We start from the raw sequence: 23,249 nt of genomic DNA on the forward strand, positions 1-23,249 counted from the left end.
GAGGGAGACACCTGAGGGATGAGGCTGAGGGAGGCAGGGCCAAGAGGCGGGGCTTCTCAGCCGTCCTGCAGGGACTTGTCCTGAGCTGCGAAGACAGCTGTGGGCCGCCACCGCCCAGCGCTCAGTTTTGAAGGCGCTCCTCAGCCAGGCGCAGTTCCTGAATCTGCAGCTGAAACCCTCCGTTTTAAATGTCCCAATAGAAGAGAATATCTGTCGCTCAGGGTTGCAATGAGGAGGCATTGGCGCTCCCTGAATTTGGTGGTTTGCTGGCAGACGTTTTATTACCCGACTAGGTAACAACATCAGATGTTACCTAGTCAGGTAATGAAACATCTGCAAGCAAACCACCAAACTCGGACTCCCCCCCCCGGTCCTTGAAAAAGTGTTTCTGCGTGAAACTGGACCCTGGTACAGAAAAGGTTGGGGACCACTGCTGTATAGTCTTTGTACATGATGTCAATCTTGCTTACTTATCGAATTCCATAAAATGTGTAATTTTGTAATATTTTTATAATGCAGCCTCTTTTGAGTCCAGTATTTACTTGGCTTCTAGTTGGAAGCCAAAGGACAAATATGTGGGACAGGCCAGAAATTAAAGCAGTACATTTATATCTTTAAAACAAATTAATTTCTACTTTCCCAAATGCACCTTCTAATCTAAGTATGCTATATGTGCTATACATTTTATTGGTTTGATATCTCACCACAATCTAACAATTCTTGATTGTTACATTTTCAGAGTAAAAAGAAAGACAACGGAATTAAAATAATAAAGGAGAATATGTGTAGCTCAGGGATGAAATGAGGGGTTCTTGGTGCTCTCTGAGCTTGCTTGTTTTCTTCAAATGTTTCATTACCCAAGCTAGGTAACATCATCAGGACTAGTAAGGAATGCAGTTTGCTGTCAGTTTATATTCTGGTGTTTTGCCAGTCTGTGGGGGTGGTCTTAGAGATTCTTAGGTTGGACTGTTTACTGATGGTTTACTTGATTGTTGGTCTGACTTTAACCTTGGAGTTAATCTATGCTGATCTGAGTGCTGATTACTGGTGAGTAATCAGCACCCAGATCAGCATAGATTAACTCCAAGGTTAACTTCAGACCAACAATCTAAGCAATACCCCAATCAAGAAACTGTCTAAGAGTCATCAGTAAACAACCCAATCAAAGAATCTCGAAGACTAACCCCACCCACACAGACAGGCAAGACACCAGAATATAAACTGACAGCAAACATCGCTCCTTACTAGCACTGATTATGTTACCTAGTTAGGGCAATGAAATATCTGCAAGTAAACAAGCTCAGAGAACATCAAGGACCCCTCAGAATTAAAACAACATACAATCCAAAGTAAAAATGTATCTATATTTTGATTCAGCAATTTTAATAGTCTGCATATTTGGGATACATTTTAGGAGGACAAAGACGCAGATTCTGCCAAAGAACCATTGGATGATTTATTCCCCAATGATGAAGATGACCAAGGACAAGGAAGTAAGTTATAGTTGTAATTAATTTACTAAACTTACCAGACTACACCCTGAATCTGTTTCATTTCTGAAACCCAATCTTGTCTTAGTAAGCCTTCACCCAAAATTTGAAATTGGGGAGAACTTTTGGTCCCCCCCATCCACCCCCCAGTTACGTTGTTTAACAATTACTAGTGCATGGGTCCCTAACATTTCTTCCTTTCATGAGCTGAACTACGTTTGTCTAAAAACCAGGTAATTTGAAGAGAAAAGCAATATGAAAGTACTTTAACTTTTTTTACAGAACGTGTCCAAAAAGAGGTATTCTCAAACACTAGCATGTCATATTATTAAGCGTAATAGGTATACAATATTTTACAGGTAAAACATTAGTGTATACGCTACTAACAAAGGCCAGTTCAACTATATTAATGGTAGATTGATTGGTTTATAATGAAGTAACTGTTAGTTTTGGTCAAGGCTATTGTAAATGGTATACAAAATCAACAGTTGCAGCTATTGCCATAATATTAATATCATACCATACAGCAAAATATAAAATGATGGGTGAAATTGTAGTGAATATAGTATACCTGCATTGAAAAGTTTATAGCTGTCAAGCCCCAAAGTTGTTTTGGAACAATCAGATTTTTATGAGCTTCCAGGAGATTGGAAACTAACCTTGCCTCAGAATTGAATGGTCTTATTCTGATTATTTCCAGTTCAACAGCCACATAGCAGCGCAGCAGCAGCTGCCCAACAAGGTGGTTATGAGATTCCAGCAAGATTAAGGACCCTCCATAATCTTGTCATTCAGTATGCTTCCCAAGGTAGATATGAGGTTGCAGTACCACTTTGTAAGCAAGCTCTCGAAGACCTTGAAAAGACTTCAGGCCATGATCACCCTGATGTTGCCACTATGTTGAACATACTTGCATTAGTATACAGGTTAGTAAGGTTAAGAATATAGTTTTAAAATGTTGCATGTTTAGAATGTACTGATGCTGCAATGCAATGTTTTATTTACAGTATAAGACAGTTAAAAATATCCAACACCTCAAGCTCAAATGCTAACAGGAAAGGCCAGGTTTTTGTTGTTTTACAAAATGTTGTGTGTGGGTAAATTGGTCTAAAGAGGCAGGGCCCCCATGTTTCCTCCACAAGCTCCAAATGAAATGCTTGTGGACTGATTCAACAAGACTGGCAAATTCTGCTTGGAAGAAAGGATTCTGCAAGTTACCTCAATCAAAGCTAGATTTATAGACCCATTCCATTAACCTTCTATTTTCTTTTCTAGAGCTTTAAGAAAGCCAAACCATTATTAGGATGATAGCCAGGTAATAAATCAGGATGGCAGTTTTATTGACAGGATTTCACTATATACTGTCACAAGACTATGTGGCAGAGGCCTGTCACTATGAAGATGTTCACATATGCAGACAGAATAGTTACCTACAGTGCCATTAAACACAGCAATCTTATACAGTGTCAGCCTATCTGGGACTAAGCCTCATTAAAATAAATAGGATTAGACACAGACTCTGCTATAATTAACATATTGTCACTTCAAAAAAGATCAGCTAGATTCTTGCCATCTCATCTTTTACTATGCCCAGACTGCTCATCTCTTTGATAGTCCCAGTAAAATTAGCTGATAGTGATCTTTAGTTGTGTCATTCTCCAAGCATCTGAACTAGAAAGTCCAATTTATTGTGTTAAAGTAATTTAGCCTAGGGGTGCTTGGGCTGTCTGGGCTCTGGTGTGACAGAATCTGGCATGTTCTCCCTTGAGATGTGTTCTGTTAACTGAACAGCTGAAAAAGGATGTCTTCCCGCTCATTAGTAGCCTGCAAGATTTCTCCCTTCTCCCACCACTAACTGAGCTTTTCAACCTGGAAGCTAGAATTTTATACACTGCTCAAAAAAATAAAGGGAACACTTAAACAATACAATGTAACTCCAAGTCAATCACACTTCTGTGAAATCAAACTGTCCACTTAGGTAGCAATATTGATTGACAATCAATTTCACATGCTGTTGTGCAAATAGAATAGACAACAAGTGGAAAGGATAGACAGTTAGCAAGACATCCCCAATAAAGGAGTGGTTCTGCAGGTGATGACCACAGACCACTTCTCAGTTCCTATGCTTCCTGGCTGATGGTTTGGTCACTTTTGAATGCTGGCGGTGCTTTCACTCTAGTGGTAGCATGAGACGGAGTCTACAACCCACACAAGTGGCTCAGGTAGTGCAGCTCATCCAGGATGGCACATCAATGCGAGCTGTGGCAAGAAGGTTTGCTGTGGCAAGAAGGTTTGCTGTGTCTGTCAGCGTAGTGTCCAGAGCATGGAGGTGCTACCAGGAGACAGGCCAGTACATCAGGAGATGTGGAGGAGGCCGTAGGAGGGCAACAACCCAGCCTCAGGACCGCTACCTCCGCCTTTGTGCAAGGAGGGACAGGAGGAGCACTGCCAGAGCCCTACAAACTGACCTCCAGTGGGCCACAAATGTGCATGTGGCTTCTCAAACGGTCAGAAACAGACTCCATGAGGGTGGTATGAGGGCCCGACGTCCACAGGTGGGGGTTGTGCTTACCGCCCAACACCGTGCAGGACGTTTGGCATTTGCTAGAGAACACCAAGATTGGCAAATTCGCCACTGGTGCCCTGTGCTCTTCACAGATGAAAGCAGGTTCACACTGAGCACATGTGACAGACGTGACAGGGTCTGGAGACGCCCTAGAGAACGTTCTGCCTGCAACATCCTCCAGCATGACCGGTTTGGCAGTGGGTCAGTAATGGTGTGGGGTGGCATTTCTTTAGGGGGCTGCACAGCCCTCTATGTGCTCTCCAGAGGTAGCCTGACTGCCATTAGGTACCGAGATGAGATCCTCAGACCCCTTATGAAACCATATGCTGGTGCGGTTGGCCCTGGGTTCCTCCTAATGCACGACAATGCTAGACCTCATGTGGCTGGAGTGTGTCAGCAATTCCTGCAAGACAAAGGCATTGATGCTATGGACTGGCTCGCCCGTTCCCCAGACCTGAATCCAATTGAGCACATCTGGGACATCATGTCTCGCTCCATCCACCAACGCCACGTTGCACTACAGACTGTCCAGGAGTTGGGGGATGCTTTAGTCCAGGTGTGGGAGGAGATCCCTCAGGAGACCATCCGCCACCTCATCAGGAGCATGCCCAGGCATTGTAGGGAGGTCATACAGGCACGTGGAGGCCACACACACTACTGAGCCTCATTTTGACTTGTTTTAAGGACATTACATCAAAGTTGGATGAGCCTGTAGTGTTTTTTTCCACTTGAATTTTGAGTGTAACTCCAAATCCAGACCTCCATGGGTTGCTAAATTTGATTTCCATTAATAATTTTTGTGTGATTTTGTTGTCAGCACATTCAACTATGTAATGAACAAAGTATTTAATAAGAATATTTCATTCATTTACATCTAGGATGTCTTATTTTTGTGTTCCCTTTATTTTTTTGAGCAGTGTATTTACAAGTCTTATTAATCCTACTATTCCAGGCACATTATTGTTAAATTTTTTTTAAAAATCCTCTTATTTTTGTGGGTTTCCACAAGGCTAAGTAGTACATAGTTTTATTTCAGCTATGTCTCTTAGTTAAACCTAAGAACTGGATTCTCATTTTTTTTAGTATTGTCTTCACCAATGTTTATGGTGGTTCCACAAAATCCTATAATAAAAGTTTAGCTTCATTGTTAGCTTCACTGACAGCTACACGCAATATTTTGAAGTGAAGTGTTGAATATTTATATATTGTTTATATAAAGGATTTATAAACTAGTGTGTGTTAATTATTTCTTCCCAATGTAGGGACCAGAATAAATATAAAGATGCAGCAAATTTACTGAATGATGCCCTGGCCATTCGTGAAAAGACCTTAGGCAAAGATCATCCCGCGGTCTGTATATAGTGCAGATTTTTGTTTTTCCTATCACAAATTCTTTTCCTTAAAATTTATTTTAATGTTACATTTGAAATGAAGGTTTTAAAGTTTATTGTTAAACATAATTGAAGTTAGAGGACCTTCAGTTTTTTTTAATTTATAATAACTGAATACAAATCTTTTTAGCTCTATTTATTTAAATTACTTTCTTCATACATGTATCAAGTATATTCCTCTGCTGAAACAGATATTGCCTATAATTGTATTTCTTGAATAAACACTTAAAAAAACTGAATTGTTTACATTTGAAGTATACTAAAATATAAGTATGTGAGCTATTTAACTTAAAAATTGTTTCAGCAGGCATAGTAGTTGATCTAGTGTTTGGTTTTTCTTGCAGGTTGCAGCAACTTTAAATAATCTTGCTGTACTTTATGGGAAAAGAGGAAAATACAAGGAAGCTGAACCTTTATGTAAGAGAGCTTTGGAAATCAGAGAAAAGGTAACATTTATTTAGTTTTGTGTGATATACAAAACAACCCTCATAAAATTGTAATAATAATAACTTACCACATACTTTTACCAAACAACACAATAATTACAAATGAAGCCAGTAAAATTAGCTTAGAATTCAATAAACAAATATTAATATAAAGCAGAATACCATTACATTTAAAATATTGTCCTCTGTTATTTTTGTTGAATATATTTTACAATTATAATAATGGCAGTACAGGTAGTCCTCAACTTACGAACTAAATGAAGCTGCCCATTACGTTTGTAAATTATGACAGTCATAAAGCAGGTCATCCACATGATTGACCAGCTTTTGCAATCATGGTTGTCATCATTTTTGTGATGGTTGTTAAGTGAACCAATTATTTGCTATGGTCCGGTTTTGCCAAAATCCAGAAATGCAAATTTTTAGCAAAAATATCATAAAATGTGGTTATGTGACTACAGGATTTTGCAAACTGCTATGTAGGCCAGTTCCCAAGTGCCTGAAATGCAGTTATGTCACTGTGAGGGGGTAGGTGTTGGAACTTTAGAACTGGGTTGTAAGTATCCTGGACGATACTCTGGAGAGGTCTGTCAGAATTTAAAAGTTTGCAAGCAACTAGTTTTAAATTTATGACTACCAAGATGCATGCAGGCTAAAGAAGAAAACTATGTATGCAGATAGGAGGTTTTTTTCTTATAAATATTTGGTGTAATATAGATATATTGTAATTTGTTATTATAGAACATTAAAATATTTGTAATAGGACAAGGACCGTTGTTAACAAAGAATATTGTATGAACTTTTTTGTAAGTAGTTTCATAAGATAATCTACATGCCAAAAACACCCCAGTGAAAATATTAGCAGATGCTGCGGGGGGGTGGGGGGGGGAATCAAAACATTTTTTAAATAGTCGTTACATGAATGTTTTAAGCATATCTATCATACCACATTTTTTTTCATTCTAAGTGAAACTTCCTTAATCGCAGAATTTCTAATTTAAAAAGAAAAAGATTGGAGAGTGTTCCCACCTTGCTATCTAAAACCTGAATAGTATGAGAGCAAAAGGGGATTCTGAAGGAAGCAGTAAGAATACCATGATGGAGACTGGGAAGTTGGGCAGCAGGGGACAAAGATAATAGGGGACAAAGATAATTTCCTATAGAGCTTTTTCTGTCAACATGACGCAATAAAGAAATTTATGAAGTTGGAAGGAATAAATAAATGAGAAGAAAGTCTGAAGAAATAATATGAAGTAACGTAACCAGGGAATTTCAATATGTTTTCTAGGTGTGCATAGTAGATTTAAATTAATAGGAGATTTAAATTAATAGGATTGGCATATCACAACAATTGAATTTCCCAGCCTTTTGTTTACTGAAAATACACTAGATTAAATCCTTCAGAAACTACAGGTAGTCCTTGATTTACAACAGTTCATTTGGTGACTGGGTCAAAGTTACAATGGCACTGAAAAAAGTGACTTATGACTCTCTGTTCTACAGAAAATAGTATTTCCCAAACAATTGTGTTTGTGCTATAAATAATTGTGCTAGAAAATTTGTTTTAGCCTTCCAGTATGTTTTTGTAAATAGAATCAGTGGAAGAATCATTCATGGTACTTTCTTTTCCCTGCCAAAGTGTTAGCCTTACCAGGTAGACCAGACAGAAACATGACCATGTACTTTATTATAAAGCAACATTAATAGAATCTTGCAAATCTGAAAGCACAAATCTGCCATTTTCTTTATAGACCGAGAAACTAGGGAGGGTCTTTATGAGCCTCTTGCTCCGCCCTGAAAGCTATGCCCTCTCTTATTTGATTATTCCCACACAACATTTCTTCTCCCCCATCTCCAAAGGTCTTTCCCAAATACCATTATACAAAACTTCCATGCAAAGGCATTGCTTATTAGGGCTGTCCACACTTGTTTAACTGTAAGCAATTCTGTAAAGTTATACCTGAAAACCTTAAAGCATTTAAACATGAAAATCATGAACCAGAATATCTTCTTAAAATCTGCATTGCATGGAAATAAATCCTGCTAATGCTGATCGATAAATTTTGGACTTGGGATATAATTAAATGGTTAATTTGAGAAACAAAAATATGTATTGTAATACATTCATAATAAGAATATTAGTAAAAAAAAACTAGAAAAGTAAATGTGATAGCAGTAATTTAATCAATTAATTGATAAAAAATGAATACTAAACATAGGTGGATAAAGATTATCTCCACTCCTCAATAAAATAGATGTTAGCTATATCTGAGAAAGGAAAGAATGTGAAATTATAATGTGAAATTTCTCTTTATTTCTAGGTGCTGGGAAAAGACCATCCAGATGTTGCCAAACAGTTAAATAATCTGGCATTACTATGTCAGAACCAGGGCAAATATGAAGAAGTAGAATACTACTATCAGCGGGCACTTGAGATCTACCAAACAAAATTGGGGCCAGATGATCCAAATGTAGCAAAAACAAAGAATAATTTGGTATGTTTGTATAATAGAATAAAAAGCAGAGAAGCAAGCCATTGTGGTCCTTGTTTGTTGAAAATGTGAAACTGATTTCAAAACACTGTGACCTTAGCTGCTGGCTTGTCCTACAAATGCTTACACAAGTGCTAATACTGATATTTAAATTTAAAACATGCTAAAGTAATGCTTTCTTTCTTCAGGCATCCTGCTATTTGAAACAAGGGAAATTTAAGCAAGCAGAAACTTTGTACAAAGAGATTCTTACTCGTGCCCATGAAAGAGAATTTGGCTCTGTGGATGGTAAATATTTGTATTATGAAAAAATGTTAGACATGGAGATTGTTTTCCAAACGATATGACGTATGTATGTTACATATTTAAAAATAATACAAATTTTAGAAATTCTTATATGAAAAGTGTTTATTTCTATATTAGTTCTGCAGATCTGACCATAGATATTTTTTTCAAGGGATACATATTTCAAATTGTGCTTGAGGTATGCCCAACCCCACCCCCCAATTCTAAATTGAGCAGAATTCACCCCCCCCAAATACTGTATATATACTACTAAAATTCTTATGTCTGCAACCATTAGCTTGGCGTAAAAGTGCATCATAGAGCAAAAAAACTTCAACCAAGGTATCTCAAATGGGCTAACTTGACAGAATGCGTTCAAAAATCCAGGAGCCATGACTGTTGTGGAACTGAAGTTTGACAAATTTTATAAAACGTTTTATGTTTTATTTTCTTTGTATTATAAAGCATAATACAAAATCTTAAAATATATTCTGTGGTCAACTCCTCATGTTTTGACTGTGCTTTACAGTTCACATGGGCTACTTTTGAGGCAGGTATATCTCTGAATATCTCCCTGAAGCTTTAACAACATTTCTAGTACATTAGAAGCATTGCCATTGTTGAATGCATTGAGGAATCTGGTTAAGGAAATAGCTCTAAAATGATGACTCAACAGGTCATAGGTTATTTCAGTGCATAATGAATAAGGGATGGAAGAAGCATTTTAAAAAGCAAAACATTCAAATGCCATTGATTACAATTATCTGTCTGCTTTTTAGGCCTCTTTTCATAAGTAATAGAATTCTGCCCAGTGTAGTAAATATAGTACTAATAAAAATAAGTCAGCTGAGTGTCGTTTCACAGAAGAAATACTGATTGTATTTAGTAATTTCAGTGTAGTAGCTTCATTGAATTAAATCAGTTATGTCAACAAGGATGGACAAGTTGTCCGAAATACTGTGATCAGTGAAAAACTTTGTAATGCTTTAGCAGACACCTGTGTTCTCTCAACATGCTATTTGAAGGTTGGTTGAGATCAAAGCTACTTTAAATAGAACAACTTGGAGTTATAGATCCTTTTTTCACAACGTCTAAGAAGGTAGATGCATTTTGACATAGCGGGATGAGATCATTCTCCTGAGAGCCGTTCGGATCATCCAGAGAGTGGGGAGGTGCTTCAGTCTGCGTCGTTGTAGGCTGAGCTTAATTACTGAGGATCGCTCCGCCCTTCATCACGTGGCTGCCTTGCGATCCCCAGTTTACGCTCAGCCTTCGTCAGATTAGGCTGTGTATCTCCCACTCTTTGGCCGATTCAAGCATACTCCTTATTATTTCAGGTTTGCCTTTTATTCCTGGTTCTCCCTTAGCCTCTGCGCAATTGGGGTGGCTGTAGCAGGGGAGCGCGTTTCTTCGCCCCCAGGGGAATGAGAGCGGGCGGTTTCGCGCTCCGGCGCCAATCCTCCCCTTTCAATTCGGCTCCTTGCCTGCCGCCTGTTTCGCGCCGCTCTCATAGCAGCTCTATCGATCGCGCTGATAAGCGCAGCTGGTGTTCCCCCCACCAAAACGCCGATCGCCCCAGCAAGGCGAAAATTACTTGGCTGCCTCGCTCGGCTCCTAGGTGTGCCGGAGAGGCTTATGTAGCGCTCTGAGCGGCCCGGGATTAAAGAGTAGGTGGCGGCCGCCATTTTGGGCGCCGCCGCGTGTATAACGGGCGTCATTCTAATAGGCCTCGTTGGGCTGCGAAGGGCTAGCTCCTGTTGTAGGCCTGCCAGCCTATGAGAGCTACTGCAGATTCAATTTAATTGGCTATCTTGTTGGCTTTCCGCAGCATGCTCAGAGCAGAAAATCGCAGCCTATCCCTCCCGGTTTGTGCCTGGGAGCTCCAGCTGCCAGAGGCCTCACTCCAGCCTCAGGCGTTTATTTGGCCAATTGGAGATTTTTAACATTATATCTGAGGTCACTCCCTCCTGGGAGCACTGAACAGATCCCTGTTCATTTCTTGTATATGAAAAATAAATAATAATAATAATAATAATTAATAATAATAATAATAATATAATGAAATATTATATAGAGATATACATATATATCTATTGGTACATGGCAATAACGCATTATCAACACTGATTGGATTACATATACAGTGCTTATAAGCATGTATATATATTTATATCAATAATTATAACAATAATAATATTGTAGAACTTACATATCTAAATTCCAAAAGGGGCGCGGGCCAGCTGAAAGGACACCCGGCCTTTGTTGTAGGCGAACCCTTGGCGAGCCAACCGCCTTAAATTGGAGCTATAGTCCTTTCTTCTATAATGGCAGATGACAATTCCACTAGAGGCCCTTCGTTGAAGGCCAGATCTCAGTCCTACCACCTGCGCAGACAGGCTAAGGAAGCCTCTAAGAAACTTCTAAGGCTTCTCAGAGAGACGCCCTAAGGCGCCATAGGGCACTGGAGAAAGAATTTGACAGGTGATCTAGAGAGGCACAACCAGTGCCCCAGCCCCCTTCCTTCTACCTCCAGACACCCCCCATCCTCCAGATTCCTCTTCCCTCTCCAGGCGCAGCTTACAGGGACACCAGGTGCCCGAACCAACAACCAGACGAACGCTCGAAGCCACTTTCACGCCCACGGCCGCTGGCCTGCGCCAGGAGGAGGCCGCCTCTGTCGAGATTCCTGCGCACATGCAGGCATGGATGGAACAGGCTATCCGCCAGGGATAGCAGAGGGCCTTTAACAGATGTCCAGGTCCGGTCCCCCCTCGATGGCGCCCGAACACGACTCGCCATCACTCAGGTCCTTGCCTAGATTGGACCCCACTCATGGTCAGGTACCTTTATGGGGGACAACCTCTTCCCACAAGGGGAAATGGAGAAGGCTATAGAGGACCTGGTTCGGTTCGGGGAGGAGGAAGATCTTGAATGGGGGTCCATACACCAAGGGGAACCCCTGTCGGAGATAGACCCGATGGAAGGGGACATGTCCGAGGACGAGGGCCTCACTCCCGATCAACCCACCTTGTGGGTTTGTTCAAGCCACACATGTTTAAATCCCTGCTATTTAAGGCCAAGAGCATTTCTGGCCTATCTGTTCAGTCCTCCTCGCTCTCCCCCCTCCGGCAGAGGGACAAGAGGACGCCGTTTTTAGGCAACCCGTGGTGGAGGCGGAAGTTATTCCGGCCCCACCCATATTTCACGACCTAGTTTCAGACCAGTTGGACTCTATAAGAGCTCCCCCTGCCCCATCCAGCCAGGACAAGAGATTCTTAACCTCGATTCAAGCTTCTGCAACTTGCTTAATACCCCGAGGTAGACGAACCCTTCGTTGGCTTAGTATCCTCGTCCTCCCCCAGTGACCCTTGGAGGCTCTAAAACCCGAGGACAAGAGGTCCGAACTGCCATTGAGTAGGGCTCATCAGGCTGACACCTGGGCTGTCAGATCGGCCACGGCCGCTTCCTTTTTCACCAGGCCCTCGATCCGGTGGCCCTGCCAACTGAAACAGCATGTTCCCCCTCTAACACTAGGGCACATCAAGACATCGCAAAGGTTAATGGCCGTAGCAGAATTCTCGGCCGACGCCACCTACCATGCGGTTAAGTTCCTCGCCCGAGCAATAACCTCTCAGGTTACAGCTCGCTGCCCGCTCTGGCTCAAGCACGGGCAGACGAACATAAAAAACAAGGTTAAGCTGGCCACTGCCCCCATTAAGGGGGACAGACTATTTGGCACCGCCCTTGAGCCATTGCTATCCAGAACCCGAAGCAAGAAAAAATTTCTTCCCCCCCTTTTTTCGGAGGTCAGACCTCAAGCCTTTTGGAGAGGTTCCTCCCGACCCTCCTACCAGTTCCCTTTCCGGCCCAGGTATCTGAGACCCCCCTCCTTCCGGCCATTCCAGCCCCAGGATCAAGCCGATCCAGATGACAGGAACAGGAGGGGCGGCAGCTACAGGGGTCCCGGAGGGAAGCCTTTCCGGCGCACCAGATAGACCCTGTTCCTCCCTTCCCATCGGCGGACGCCTCAGGCATTTCGCTGACCGATGGGACCCCTCCACTTCTGATACCTGGGTCCGTGACACCATCAGACTTGGTCTCGCGCTTGAATTCCAGCGCGCCCCCCCCGACTTCTTATGGCATCCCCCCCTTCGAGGGATCCCACCACGCAACTTAATGGATTCAGCCATTCAGCATCCCCTTAACGTACAGGCCATTCAACCCGTCCCAACAGCCCAGCGGGGGCAGTGGTTTTACTCCCACCTCTTCGTGATCCCCAAATCCTCAGAGGGATGGAGGGCTATTCTAGACCTGAAACGCCTGAACCGTTACCTGATCTACCGCAGGTTCAAGATGCACCCTACATTCCATTCTTTGGGGCATCAGGCAGGGGGACCGGCTAACCTCTATAGATCTTTCAGAGGCGTATCTTCACATCCCATTCCGGCCCTCCCATTCCAAAATCCTCAGATTTTGCTACAACCTCCGCCACTTACAATATGTGGCTCTCCCCTTTGGGTTGGCCTCTGCCCCGAGGACCTTCACTAGGGTCCTCACGGCTCTGGCGGTCCACCTCAGGGACCTCCCGGTTCGTCCCCATTGTTGCCTGGATGACATCCTCATCCTGTTCCACTCCAGACTCCAAGCAGAGAAGGATGTCAGAGCTACCCTCTCTGCCCTCTAAGACCATGGGTTCCTGGCAAACTGGCAAAAGAGCCGACTGTTACCTCTACACGGATCACCCACTTGGGGTCCGTCATTGACTCAGTTCGAGGAAAGGTTTCCCTTCCTCGGAAACATTCCTTTACATTCAGGAAACCATCAAACACATGAGACGTTCACGGAGGGTGACACGTTTGGAATTGTCTAAACTACTAGGTAAAATGGTCTCATGCATTTCCTTTGTTCCCTGGGCCCGGTTACACACTAGGTTCCTACAGTGGTTCCTGCTCCCGTTCCAACGGTCCGGCAAGAGCAATTCAAAGGCCACGGTCAAGGTGCCTCCAAAGGTCCTCAAGTCTCTCCTCTGGTGGACCAGTCCCGCCATCTACAAGGGACATGGCTTCAAGGAGCCCCAGCGCCTCACCCTCACCACAGACGCCAGCCTGTCCGGAGGGGGCGCTCACATCCCCTCGCTCTTGCAACAGGGCAGATGGTCTCAGGTAGAACGGGCATACAGTATAAACTGGTTGGAATTCCACGCCATCCACCTGGCCCTGCGCAACTTCCTCCCTCAGGTACGCGGGCGGCATGTCCTCATACTCACGGCCATCATCACCGCCAAGGCCCATGTCAACTGACAAGGGGGCACCCAATCCATCTGTTTGATGAGAGAGGCCGAGCGCCTCTTCCGTTGGGCGGAGCGCAATCTCTTCTCTCTCAAAGTCGAGCACATCTCAGGGGTCTTAAACACCCTAGCTGACTGGTCGAGCAGGACCATGGTGGACCAGGCCACATGGCGCCTCCACCCATCACTGTTCAGGGAAGCGACCAAGCCTTTCGGTCTCCCGTCAGTGGACCTCTTCGCTTCCCCCCTCAACACACAACTCCCAAGGTTCTTTCTCGAGGTACCCCTCCCACGGGGCTGAGAACTACAACACCCTCCGTGGCCCCTGGCCCTCAGGGTTTCTATATGCATTCCCTCCCTTAGCCCTGGTCCCCAGAGTTATCCAGAAGCTCATCTCCGAGATAGCAGAACTGATTCTGGTGGCACCCTACTGGCCCAGGCGCCCATGGTTCATGGACATCCGCAACCTATCGGTGGCCCCTCCCTAGAAAATCCCTCCGATCAGGATATCCCTTCTCAGGGTTCCTTCCAGCACCCGGATCCTCAGTGGCTCCAGTTAGCCGTTTGGAGGTTGAGCGGGAGCGCTTAAGAAAGGAGCAGTTCTCTGACCAGGTTATCGGCACTATTCTAGCCGCCAGGCGCCCTCCACAACCTGGATATACAATGCCACTTGGAATAGTTTCTGCAAGTGGTGCTCGGTTTCCAGGTCAACCCGCTTTCACCCTCCATCATTCAAATGTTGGAATTCCTCCAAGAGGGTCTGAGGAAAGGTCTTTCTCCGAACACCCTGAGGCGTCAGGTCGCAGCCCTTTCAACCGTCATTGTCTTGACAATCTGGGGTCCCTTTCCCTCCACCCTCGCATTAGGGCATTCCTCAGGGGAGCCACTAACTTGTGTCCCCCGATGGTTCACAGATACCCTACCTGGGACCTCAATAAGGTCCTGGTGGCCCTTACTAAACAACCCTTGAGCCTCTCAGGGAATCCACTCTCCAGTTCCTAACATTCAAAGTAGTGTTCCGGGTGGCATTACCTCGGCTCGCCGAATATCAGTGATAGCACCTTGTCGGTGAGGAAGGACCTTTGCATCTTCCATGCCGACCGGGTAGTTCTCCGGCCGGATCCTACCTTCTTGCCCAAGGTCAACTCAGCCTTCCACAGGGCACAGGAACTCACACTTCCAAACTTCTGCCCCAATCCCTTGCGGGAAAGGGAGAAGCTCTGGCACAACCTGGACGTAAGACGGGCCCTTCGCACTTACATTAATGTACCCAACCCTTCAGGAGATCCGAATCCCTATTCCCCTCCTTTCAGCCCAAATCATTAGGCCACAAAGTGTCCCCGTCAACCATCGGCTGCTGGATTAGAGCTACTATTTCCAAAGCGTACTTGTCCCAGGCCCTGCCGGTTCCCAGCGGAATAACGGCACACTCCACTAGAAGGGCTGCTACCTCTGCAGCTTGGGCCTCCCAGGCTCCAATTGCTGAGATTTGTCGGGCGCCTCTTGGGTCTCCCCATCTCCCTTCGTCAGACATTTTAAGATCGACATATTTGCCTCGGCGGAGGCTTCGTTTGGTAGACTGGTTCTACAGCGAGTCCTCAAGGAGCCGCAGAGATTGCAGGACCAGACGGACTCCCTCCCATAGGACAGCCAAGCTTTGGTATGTCCCACTCTCTGGATGATCCGAACGGCTCTCAGGAGAATGGGCGTTGGTTCTTACCTGACACGCCATTTCTCTGGAGCCGTGAGGATCATCCAGCCCCACCTGATTAGTTTCTCCGTCTGGTGGGGGCTTGTTTCGGCCAATGAATCCCTTAGCATAGTAAGATTAGAGCAAGGTATTCTCTTCACTCTCGACTTCGCGTAAACTGGGGATCGCAAGGCAGCCACGTGATGAAGGGCGGAGCGATCCTCAGTAATTAAGCTCAGCCTACAACGACGCAGACTGAAGCACCTCCCCACTCTCTGGATGATCCTCACGGTTCCAGAGAAATGGCGTGTCAGGTAAGAACCAACGCCCATTTTCTGTGGATTCACCTTATTTTAAAAAACAGAATTGTGTAATCTTTACAACAATAGAAATAAGAGCTACTAGTTAACACTGACCAACATGTTTTAGAAACTAGCAGAGTCTAGGATAGATTTCTCTATATAGATATAAAATGTTTCCTTAACCATTATTCTGGAATGTGTGATAATTTATTTCGCAATTCCGTATTTTACTCTTACATAGATGAAAACAAACCGATTTGGATGCACGCTGAGGAGAGAGAAGAATGCAAGGTAAGAAATTAAAAAGCAGAAATGAATTTATAAATATGTTGTTGTTATTCCACTTTTCTGCTTCTTAATATATTCCACTTTTCTGCTTCTTAATATATTGCTCTCACTTTAGGGAAAACAAAAAGACGGCATGACATTTGGTGAATATGGAGGCTGGTACAAAGCTTGCAAAGTTGACAGGTAGGTATACTTTCCCCAAATCATTTGTAGTGTTTGGCTGCTGGCAGTGTTATGAATTCTGAAATGTAAAGAAATCATAATAGCTAAAAAAGTATAAATCATTTTTAAAAATTGTGTCATAGTATTACATATTCTCTGCTTTCTAGTGAAAACTTCAGGTTACCTCTTTATATGAAAAAAAACCTATATCATATAAATAGGTAACCTGAAGTTTTCAGTTTTCAAACTATTTTTCTGTTTAATTCTTAGGGTTCGGCGACAAGAACACTATTTTCACAATCCCCTGCTTGCCTATTGCACTTGATGTTTGTAGTGTGACTAGATCTATTTTACCCCTGCTAGATAGGCCTATGTATTACTTCAAACCATTCAACGTTCTTCAAAATGTCAGAGGGGATGTATAAGAAAGGGATCATTTTACCAAAGCTACAGATAGTACTAGAGATACCACTGTAATGGAGCCTGCCCATCATGTTTGCAAGTGATGATGACCGTTAAGCAAGGCAGTCTCGCTTAATGACTCTCATCCCCTACTCTTTTGAAGCAGCTGTTAATGTGTGAAACATTAAGCGGAGCACAGGTGTCTCAGATGTGGCGGAAGGTCTTGGAGGCTTAGCACAGACCTAGACCCATCTGCCCTGGGCCTCCGAAGGTTCTCCCCACTCCTAAGAGTCTCACCTTCTGCTTCCCAGCCCTTGGGTCCCTACAGGCCTTTCCCTGCCTCACTGGTCCTTGCAGGTCTTTCCCTCCCCCCAGTCCCCACAGGTCTTAATCCTGATGTCTACCTCAACCAGGCCCCACATATTCCTCCTCACTTAGCTTTTGAAGAGCTCTGGACCAATCCACTGCTTGGGTAAGGAGGGCAGGGCATGAGTCCCTAGGGAGTGTGTCTGCCTCCTGGAAGCAGTTGTCATTTTTAGCACAACTGCTATTTCTTGCCAGTACACTAAAGGGGTAGCTGTTTACATGAAGCCACCATGCAGCCTAGGGACAAACCACTTTGCTTTGCTTCTACAGCTGCGGAAAGTTTATGTAGTATTGTGCAGACCGCTTAAGGCAGCAAAATAGAGCATTTTTGTCCTGGGCTGCATGGCTGCCTCGTGAAAGTAGCCACCAATTTTTCAAACTAGAATTTTAAGGTGGGGGAGGGGGCTATCATATTAGTAGCTCTTTTAAAAATTATATAAATTACCGTTATTTAGGACACCTATTGTTAACAATGTGCACATTTTGTTGATTCCAAAATGAATAGTTCTAGAAAACTGCAACAGTTTGTTCCCAATGGGCCAGGCTCTTTTTGGAGAATGGGGGAGTTTTGACACCTTTGGGCAATAAATTCTTGAAACCAGAAGCATTTGAAGTGTTTCCAGTGTTCTGGATAAAAAAAAAAGGCTGTTCCATCTGTAATGTTTTTTGTAGAATATCTCAAACTATTTTCAGTTCAGAGAATTTATTTCCCAAAACCATAAAACCATCCACCAGAACAGTATGGTCTAGAGAAAAATCTTAAATATTCTTAAGAATATTTCTGAATTGCTCTGCCAAGGGTTTTATTGGTGCAGCTAATGGATTTACTATTGCGATTGAAAGCATTTTGTGGCCTAAAGTGGTTATGCTAGAAAAGCACCATAACCACAGTGCCTTGAGAGAAGGAGCACCAAAGGGAGCAGCACTTTGTATGTTTGTGTTATTATTCCCCCCCCCCCACAAAAAACCCCCCCCCAACAAAACCAAAAGCCATTAAAAAAAAAAAAAAAAAAAACCCCCCCCCCCAACCAAAAAAAAAAAAAAAAAAAAAAAAAAAAAAAAAAAAGGCGGAAGAAAAAAAAAAAAAACAACACAACAACAACCCCCCCCCCCCCCCCCCCCCCCCCCCCCCCCCCCCCCCCCCCCCCCCCCCCCCCCCCCCCCCCCCCCCCCCCCCCCCCCACCCCCCCCCCCCCAACCCCCACCCCACACCCCCCCCCCCCCACACCCCCCCCCCCCCCCCCCCCCCCCCCGCCCCCCCCCCCCCCCCCCCCCCCCCCCCCCCCCCCCCCCCCCGGGCCCCCCCCCCCCCCCGCCCCCCCCCCCCCCCCCCCCCCCCCCCCCCCCCCCCCCCCCCCCCCCCCCCCCCCCCCCCCCCCCCCCCCCCGCGCCCGCCCCCCCCCCCCCCCCCCCCCCCCCCCCCCCCCCCCCCCCCCCCCCTTAATGCTATTGCTCTTTGTATTTAATCCTATTTTTAATATTGATGTGGCATTGAATTTGTAAATTGTTAATAAGAGGTGGTTTTACTTCTTTTATCGGAATAAAAATGTTCACACTTTCTGCAAGAGACAAGTAGCAAAAAATGATAAATGCAGAATATTATGTATCAGATATTTTTATGCAGTTTTTCTTCTTTAAAAAAAAACTTGAACAAAGTTAATAAAGGGAAATTGATAATACAATTTGTAAGTCTTAAAGCTATTGCTTTAGAACTAACTATAACATGGACTAAAATAACTGAAAACAATGTGTGCAAGTATGTTATCCAAAAATCGCATGCATGAACCATAACAAGCAAGAATTTAAATTGAATGCTCTTAGGAAATAAATGCCCATTACTTTATTAATTTATTAATACATACTGCCGTGATGGTGCAGTGGTTAGAATGCAGTACTGCAGGCTACTTCTGCTGACTGCCGGCTGCCAGCATTTCGGCAGTTTTGAGTCTCACAGGCTCAAGGTTGACTCAGCCTTCCATCCTTCTAGTAAAAGGTTGGTAAACAGGGCCCAGATTGTTGGAGGCAATATGCTGATTCTGTAAAACGCTTAGAGAGGGCTGTAAAGCACTGAGAAGTGGTATATAAGTCTGAGTGCTAATGCTAATTAGGCTTAAGATGAACATTGGCTTTTAATCTTCCAATGTAGTCTTAAGCAGGATTGTTGCAAGCTTGGGTAGTTATGGATTGCTGTCAGAAATAATTTTGATTTTTAATTTAACAGTCCAACAGTTACAACTACTTTAAAGAATCTTGGAGCACTTTATAGACGTCAAGGCAAGTTTGAAGCTGCTGAAACACTAGAAGAGGCAGCAATGAGGTCCCGTAAACAGGCGAGTACTATAACACAAAAAGGTTCTTAAAAATGTTTAAATTGTTTAAATTTTCAATATTACCGTTATTTTAGAGCAGAACAAAGATAAACTTAGGAACAATGGATGATATGTGCTCCTTTACTGCATGAAATACTAAAGAAAACTGGCCATAAGCAGGCCAAATGAACAAGTTCAAGGATACCTTTGCAGCAAAATGTATCACTGACTATATCAGGAAATAACAATTCCAAGTGCTCATTGACCCCAAGTCTGTTCCCAGTACAAGAATCCACTGCTAGCATCTTTGACAAATGACCATTCAGTATCTGTCTAAGCATCTCTGTTTAATCAGTGACACACAGGATCACAGTTTGCATACATAGGAGCTTAGCAGGCCGACCATAAAGGAGTCCTTTCTACATTTTCAAATGAATACCGGTCTTCAAATCAATAAACAAAGGTCACTAGAGAATGTAGCAGTGCATAGAAAACAAGGACAAATGATCACTGACAGCACCAAAGTAAAAAAAAAAAAAAAAACTTGCAAGAGCTATCCAGGAATCTTGCTTTTCAGATGCACCCAGAAAACAACAACAAACCAAGGTGATCTGCGTAGATTTTGGAGAAATTTAAACTATGTTGATAACTTAGTTTTATTCAGCTATGAATGAGCTCTCTCTACCGCCCTTTTGTCTTGTTGATTATGGAGCTTTCAAACTATCTTTGAAAAAGACGGTTACTGCATATAGATTTTTCATATTTCAACATTGACAAGAAAGATTTAAACACTTGTATGAAGTGCACACACCTAACCAGCAAAACAGTCAGACAATTGATGGCATGATGACTTTGGCTGGGGAAGAATGGGCCTCCAGCCTGAGCACTAGTTTCATGCGCTGTACACTGTATTGCTTGTTCTTTGAGTACACGATGTCTCAGGGCAAGCACAACCTGTTGCGACCAAGCTGGGTTAGGGCTTGGAGTCCAACAATGTTACTGGCCATACACATTGAAGGTAGGGCATGTGGATGAATCCTATTCTAATGGATATTCTGCATGGACTAGGAAAACCCATGTGGACTCTGTTGGAGTATGATGCTTATTTACTGACTGTTCAGAGACTGAGAGGGACTCCTGGGTGAGCCATCCATTGTGCATTCAGTGTGATTGAAAGAGACCCAACTAAATCTGACGTGCTCCTTAACAAGTTTGACAAGATCAAGGAAGCAATTTTAGTACACAGATTCTAGTAAAGCATATTTAATGCTACTCTGGAGATAAATACAGAATCTCGGAAGCTATAAAAGGATTTTCTAATCTTCATTTATTGTGAATTCATTAAGGTGGAGTGATTTGAAAAGCTCCTTGCAGATGTTTGTTTTGTCTTTCTTTCTTGCAATAGGGACTTGATAATGTTCACAAACAAAAAGTTGCTGAAGTACTTAATGATCCAGAAAGTATAGAGAGAAGACAAAGCCGTGAGAGCCTTAATATTGATGTGGTAAAGTATGAGAGTGGACCGGATGGAGGAGAGGAAGTGAGTATGAGCTTAGAATGGAATGGGGTGAGTACAGTACACAGTGCAGTCAAGTTTTTATTCTGTTGGTATTATAACATATTCTTGGTTTATATTCATCTGCAGATTTGAGTAAAAGAAAAATCCTGCTTTTTATATTTTAACATCAATTGGAAAATACTCAAATGGGGAAAACCTAGGAATTAATCTTTGGATCTTGCTGTGCTTGCTTGAATGCTGATTGAATGTCCTAGTTAACACGCAGCCTAAATCAAGCTAATGTTTTTTTCTGGAAGCAAAGTATGACAGTCACATGCTTGTATTCTTTATCACTTAAAACATTTGCTGATTCGGGAAATAAACACTGCTGTAAACTCAGATGGAATGATACAAAAGAAAAACCTGGACACTGTATTGTGAAAACGAAGTGAAAATAACTTCGGTATAAATGAAATCCACTAGTTTTTTTTTAACATACAGGGAGTCCTCATTTAACAAACATTCATTCAGCTTCATTGTCTAAAGTTACAGTGGTGCTGAACAACCAGTTTGGTCATGTGATTCAAATTTGGGTGCTTGGTAACTTGGCTGTACTTATGATTGCATTGGTTCTTCAACTCCCCTCACTTTCCCATCTGCCCCCCCCCTTTGTCCTTTTGGTCACCTTATACAGTGGCCTCTTTGGTGATGGTGGCGGCAGTGGTGGTGGTGATAGTGGTGATAGTGGTGGAGCTAAAATAGGCCCAGGGTCTTTAGCCTCAGCCAGCCACACCAAATCTACTCACGCCATTCTGCAGATAGGACTCACTGTCGCTGAAATTATGCACACAATTCCCATAATGCTTCGGAAGGCCTCGGAAGATCTCTGAAGCATTGTAAGAAGAGCACTCACAATTTTTTGGAGAATGACCTGAGTGGCTTTAGAAAGGAGGTCTGGCATAGTCAGCAGCTGCCTCACCTATAGCCAGGTTGGGCCTGCCTTTTCAGCAGTGGGAAGAAGATGGTGAAGATCAGCTGGGTGTGGCAGGACTTGCAGATTGCAGGGCGGTGGTGATGGCTGGGACTTTGTGCTGTGGCTCTAGTTGGCTGCAAGTGTGGGGCTTAAGGTGGCACTCCCTGTCGTTGGCAGTGCTGAGGCTGAAGTAGGGATTCAGAATAGTGATGGCTGGCTGAGACTGCCGAAGGCCTTGGGCCTCTTTTTTCTGCTGCTGCTGCTGCTGCCGCCAAGGAATGCTACTAGGCAAAGTGGCCAAGGGCAGAGATAGGAAGGTGGGGGAGCTGAAGAGGAGGCTCCCTTATTTTACTGGAGCTCAGGATGGGGAGGGATCAAGGCAGGAATGGCTTTGATCTAAGTGGGTCCTTGCTTATTCACCAGTGGGATTCAGTTAACAACTACAATGAAGACCACCAGGATTGCTGTTGCTAAGTGATGTGGTCACATGACATTGTACTTTATGATTGCATCTCTTAATGACAGAAATTCCAGTTCCAATTAATTGTTGTAAGTCAGGGACCACCTGTATGTTGTGAGCTGTGCTGCAGAATCTATTCTGTATTCAACATTTCTCAAAGTTCATGACACTAGAATGCAAAAATAAAATCTGGCTCTACAGCAGGATAAATTACTGCTTCCAAACGTCCTGGAAGTCTGTTGCATTTTTAGAAAAAAACTTGTTTTTTATCTCATGCTATCTGTTCCCATTGGGTAATGCAAAAATGTGCTGTAGAAGTTAAAACAAAAAGGACTTTTTAAAGCCAGTATTGTTCTTTTTCTATTTGTCTGATAACTTTATCATTGTTGTAATGATTCTCGCTTGTTGTAGCAGCAGATAGTTTTCCAGCTTTGATTTGTAACTGGATATCCTGAGCAGATAGAATTATTGCTCATCATAAGCGCATCATGATAATTTTGTTTTTATAATACATTTGAAACCAATAGCAATTCATCTTGCATTTGGAAGTGTAGATTAGTTTCAATAGTGGGATATTTTTCGGACATTTCTTCTGTTGCTCTAAAATCTTGTCTGAATTTTAGAGCCCCAAAGGTTGTGTGGCTCTATTTTGTTCCTTTCTTCTTTGACTTTTTTTCCTGCTCATCTTTGACTTTCTTTGACCTCCTTTCTGATTTAATATTAACAGTGCTAAGACAGTCAATCAGCATATAATAGAAACACCATTACCTTATTATTCTTTAATTTTTCCTGTTAGAATTAGAACTGTGTACTGTACTCTTCCCTGAATTTTTCCCCCCTCT

General features: G+C 43.3%; 1 protein-coding gene and 1 long non-coding RNA gene across 8 annotated transcripts in view; one reads left to right on the forward strand and one right to left on the reverse strand.

The window, feature by feature from the left end:
* Positions 1–23,249, reverse strand: part of LOC113413660 (uncharacterized) — a 301,334-nt gene that overhangs the window by 144,666 nt on the left and 133,419 nt on the right. The window lies entirely within an intron of this gene.
* The window catches only part of KLC1 (kinesin light chain 1), a 55,648-nt gene that overhangs the window by 13,438 nt on the left and 18,961 nt on the right, over positions 1–23,249 (forward strand). For 4 of the 7 annotated variants that reach the window (XM_026670084.2, XM_026670086.2, XM_087952230.1 and 1 more), the window contains exons 4-13: positions 1,415–1,493; positions 2,191–2,416; positions 5,319–5,406; positions 5,792–5,893; positions 8,215–8,388; positions 8,574–8,673; positions 16,191–16,240; positions 16,353–16,420; positions 19,389–19,497; positions 20,882–21,043. In XM_026670084.2, coding sequence (XP_026525869.1) covers positions 1,415–1,493; positions 2,191–2,416; positions 5,319–5,406; positions 5,792–5,893; positions 8,215–8,388; positions 8,574–8,673; positions 16,191–16,240; positions 16,353–16,420; positions 19,389–19,497; positions 20,882–21,043 — 1,158 coding nt within the window. The remainder of the gene's footprint in view (positions 1–1,414; positions 1,494–2,190; positions 2,417–5,318; positions 5,407–5,791; positions 5,894–8,214; positions 8,389–8,573; positions 8,674–16,190; positions 16,241–16,352; positions 16,421–19,388; positions 19,498–20,881; positions 21,044–23,249) is intronic. The other 3 variants (XM_026670085.2, XM_087952231.1, XM_087952233.1) reach the window with 1 other exon arrangement.

The sequence above is a fragment of the Notechis scutatus genome, chromosome 1 (assembly GCF_049901735.1).
Source record: "Notechis scutatus isolate UNSWTSFEM ecotype Mainland chromosome 1, rNotScu1.2, whole genome shotgun sequence".
In the NCBI taxonomy this organism is placed as follows: Eukaryota; Metazoa; Chordata; class Lepidosauria; order Squamata; family Elapidae; genus Notechis; species Notechis scutatus.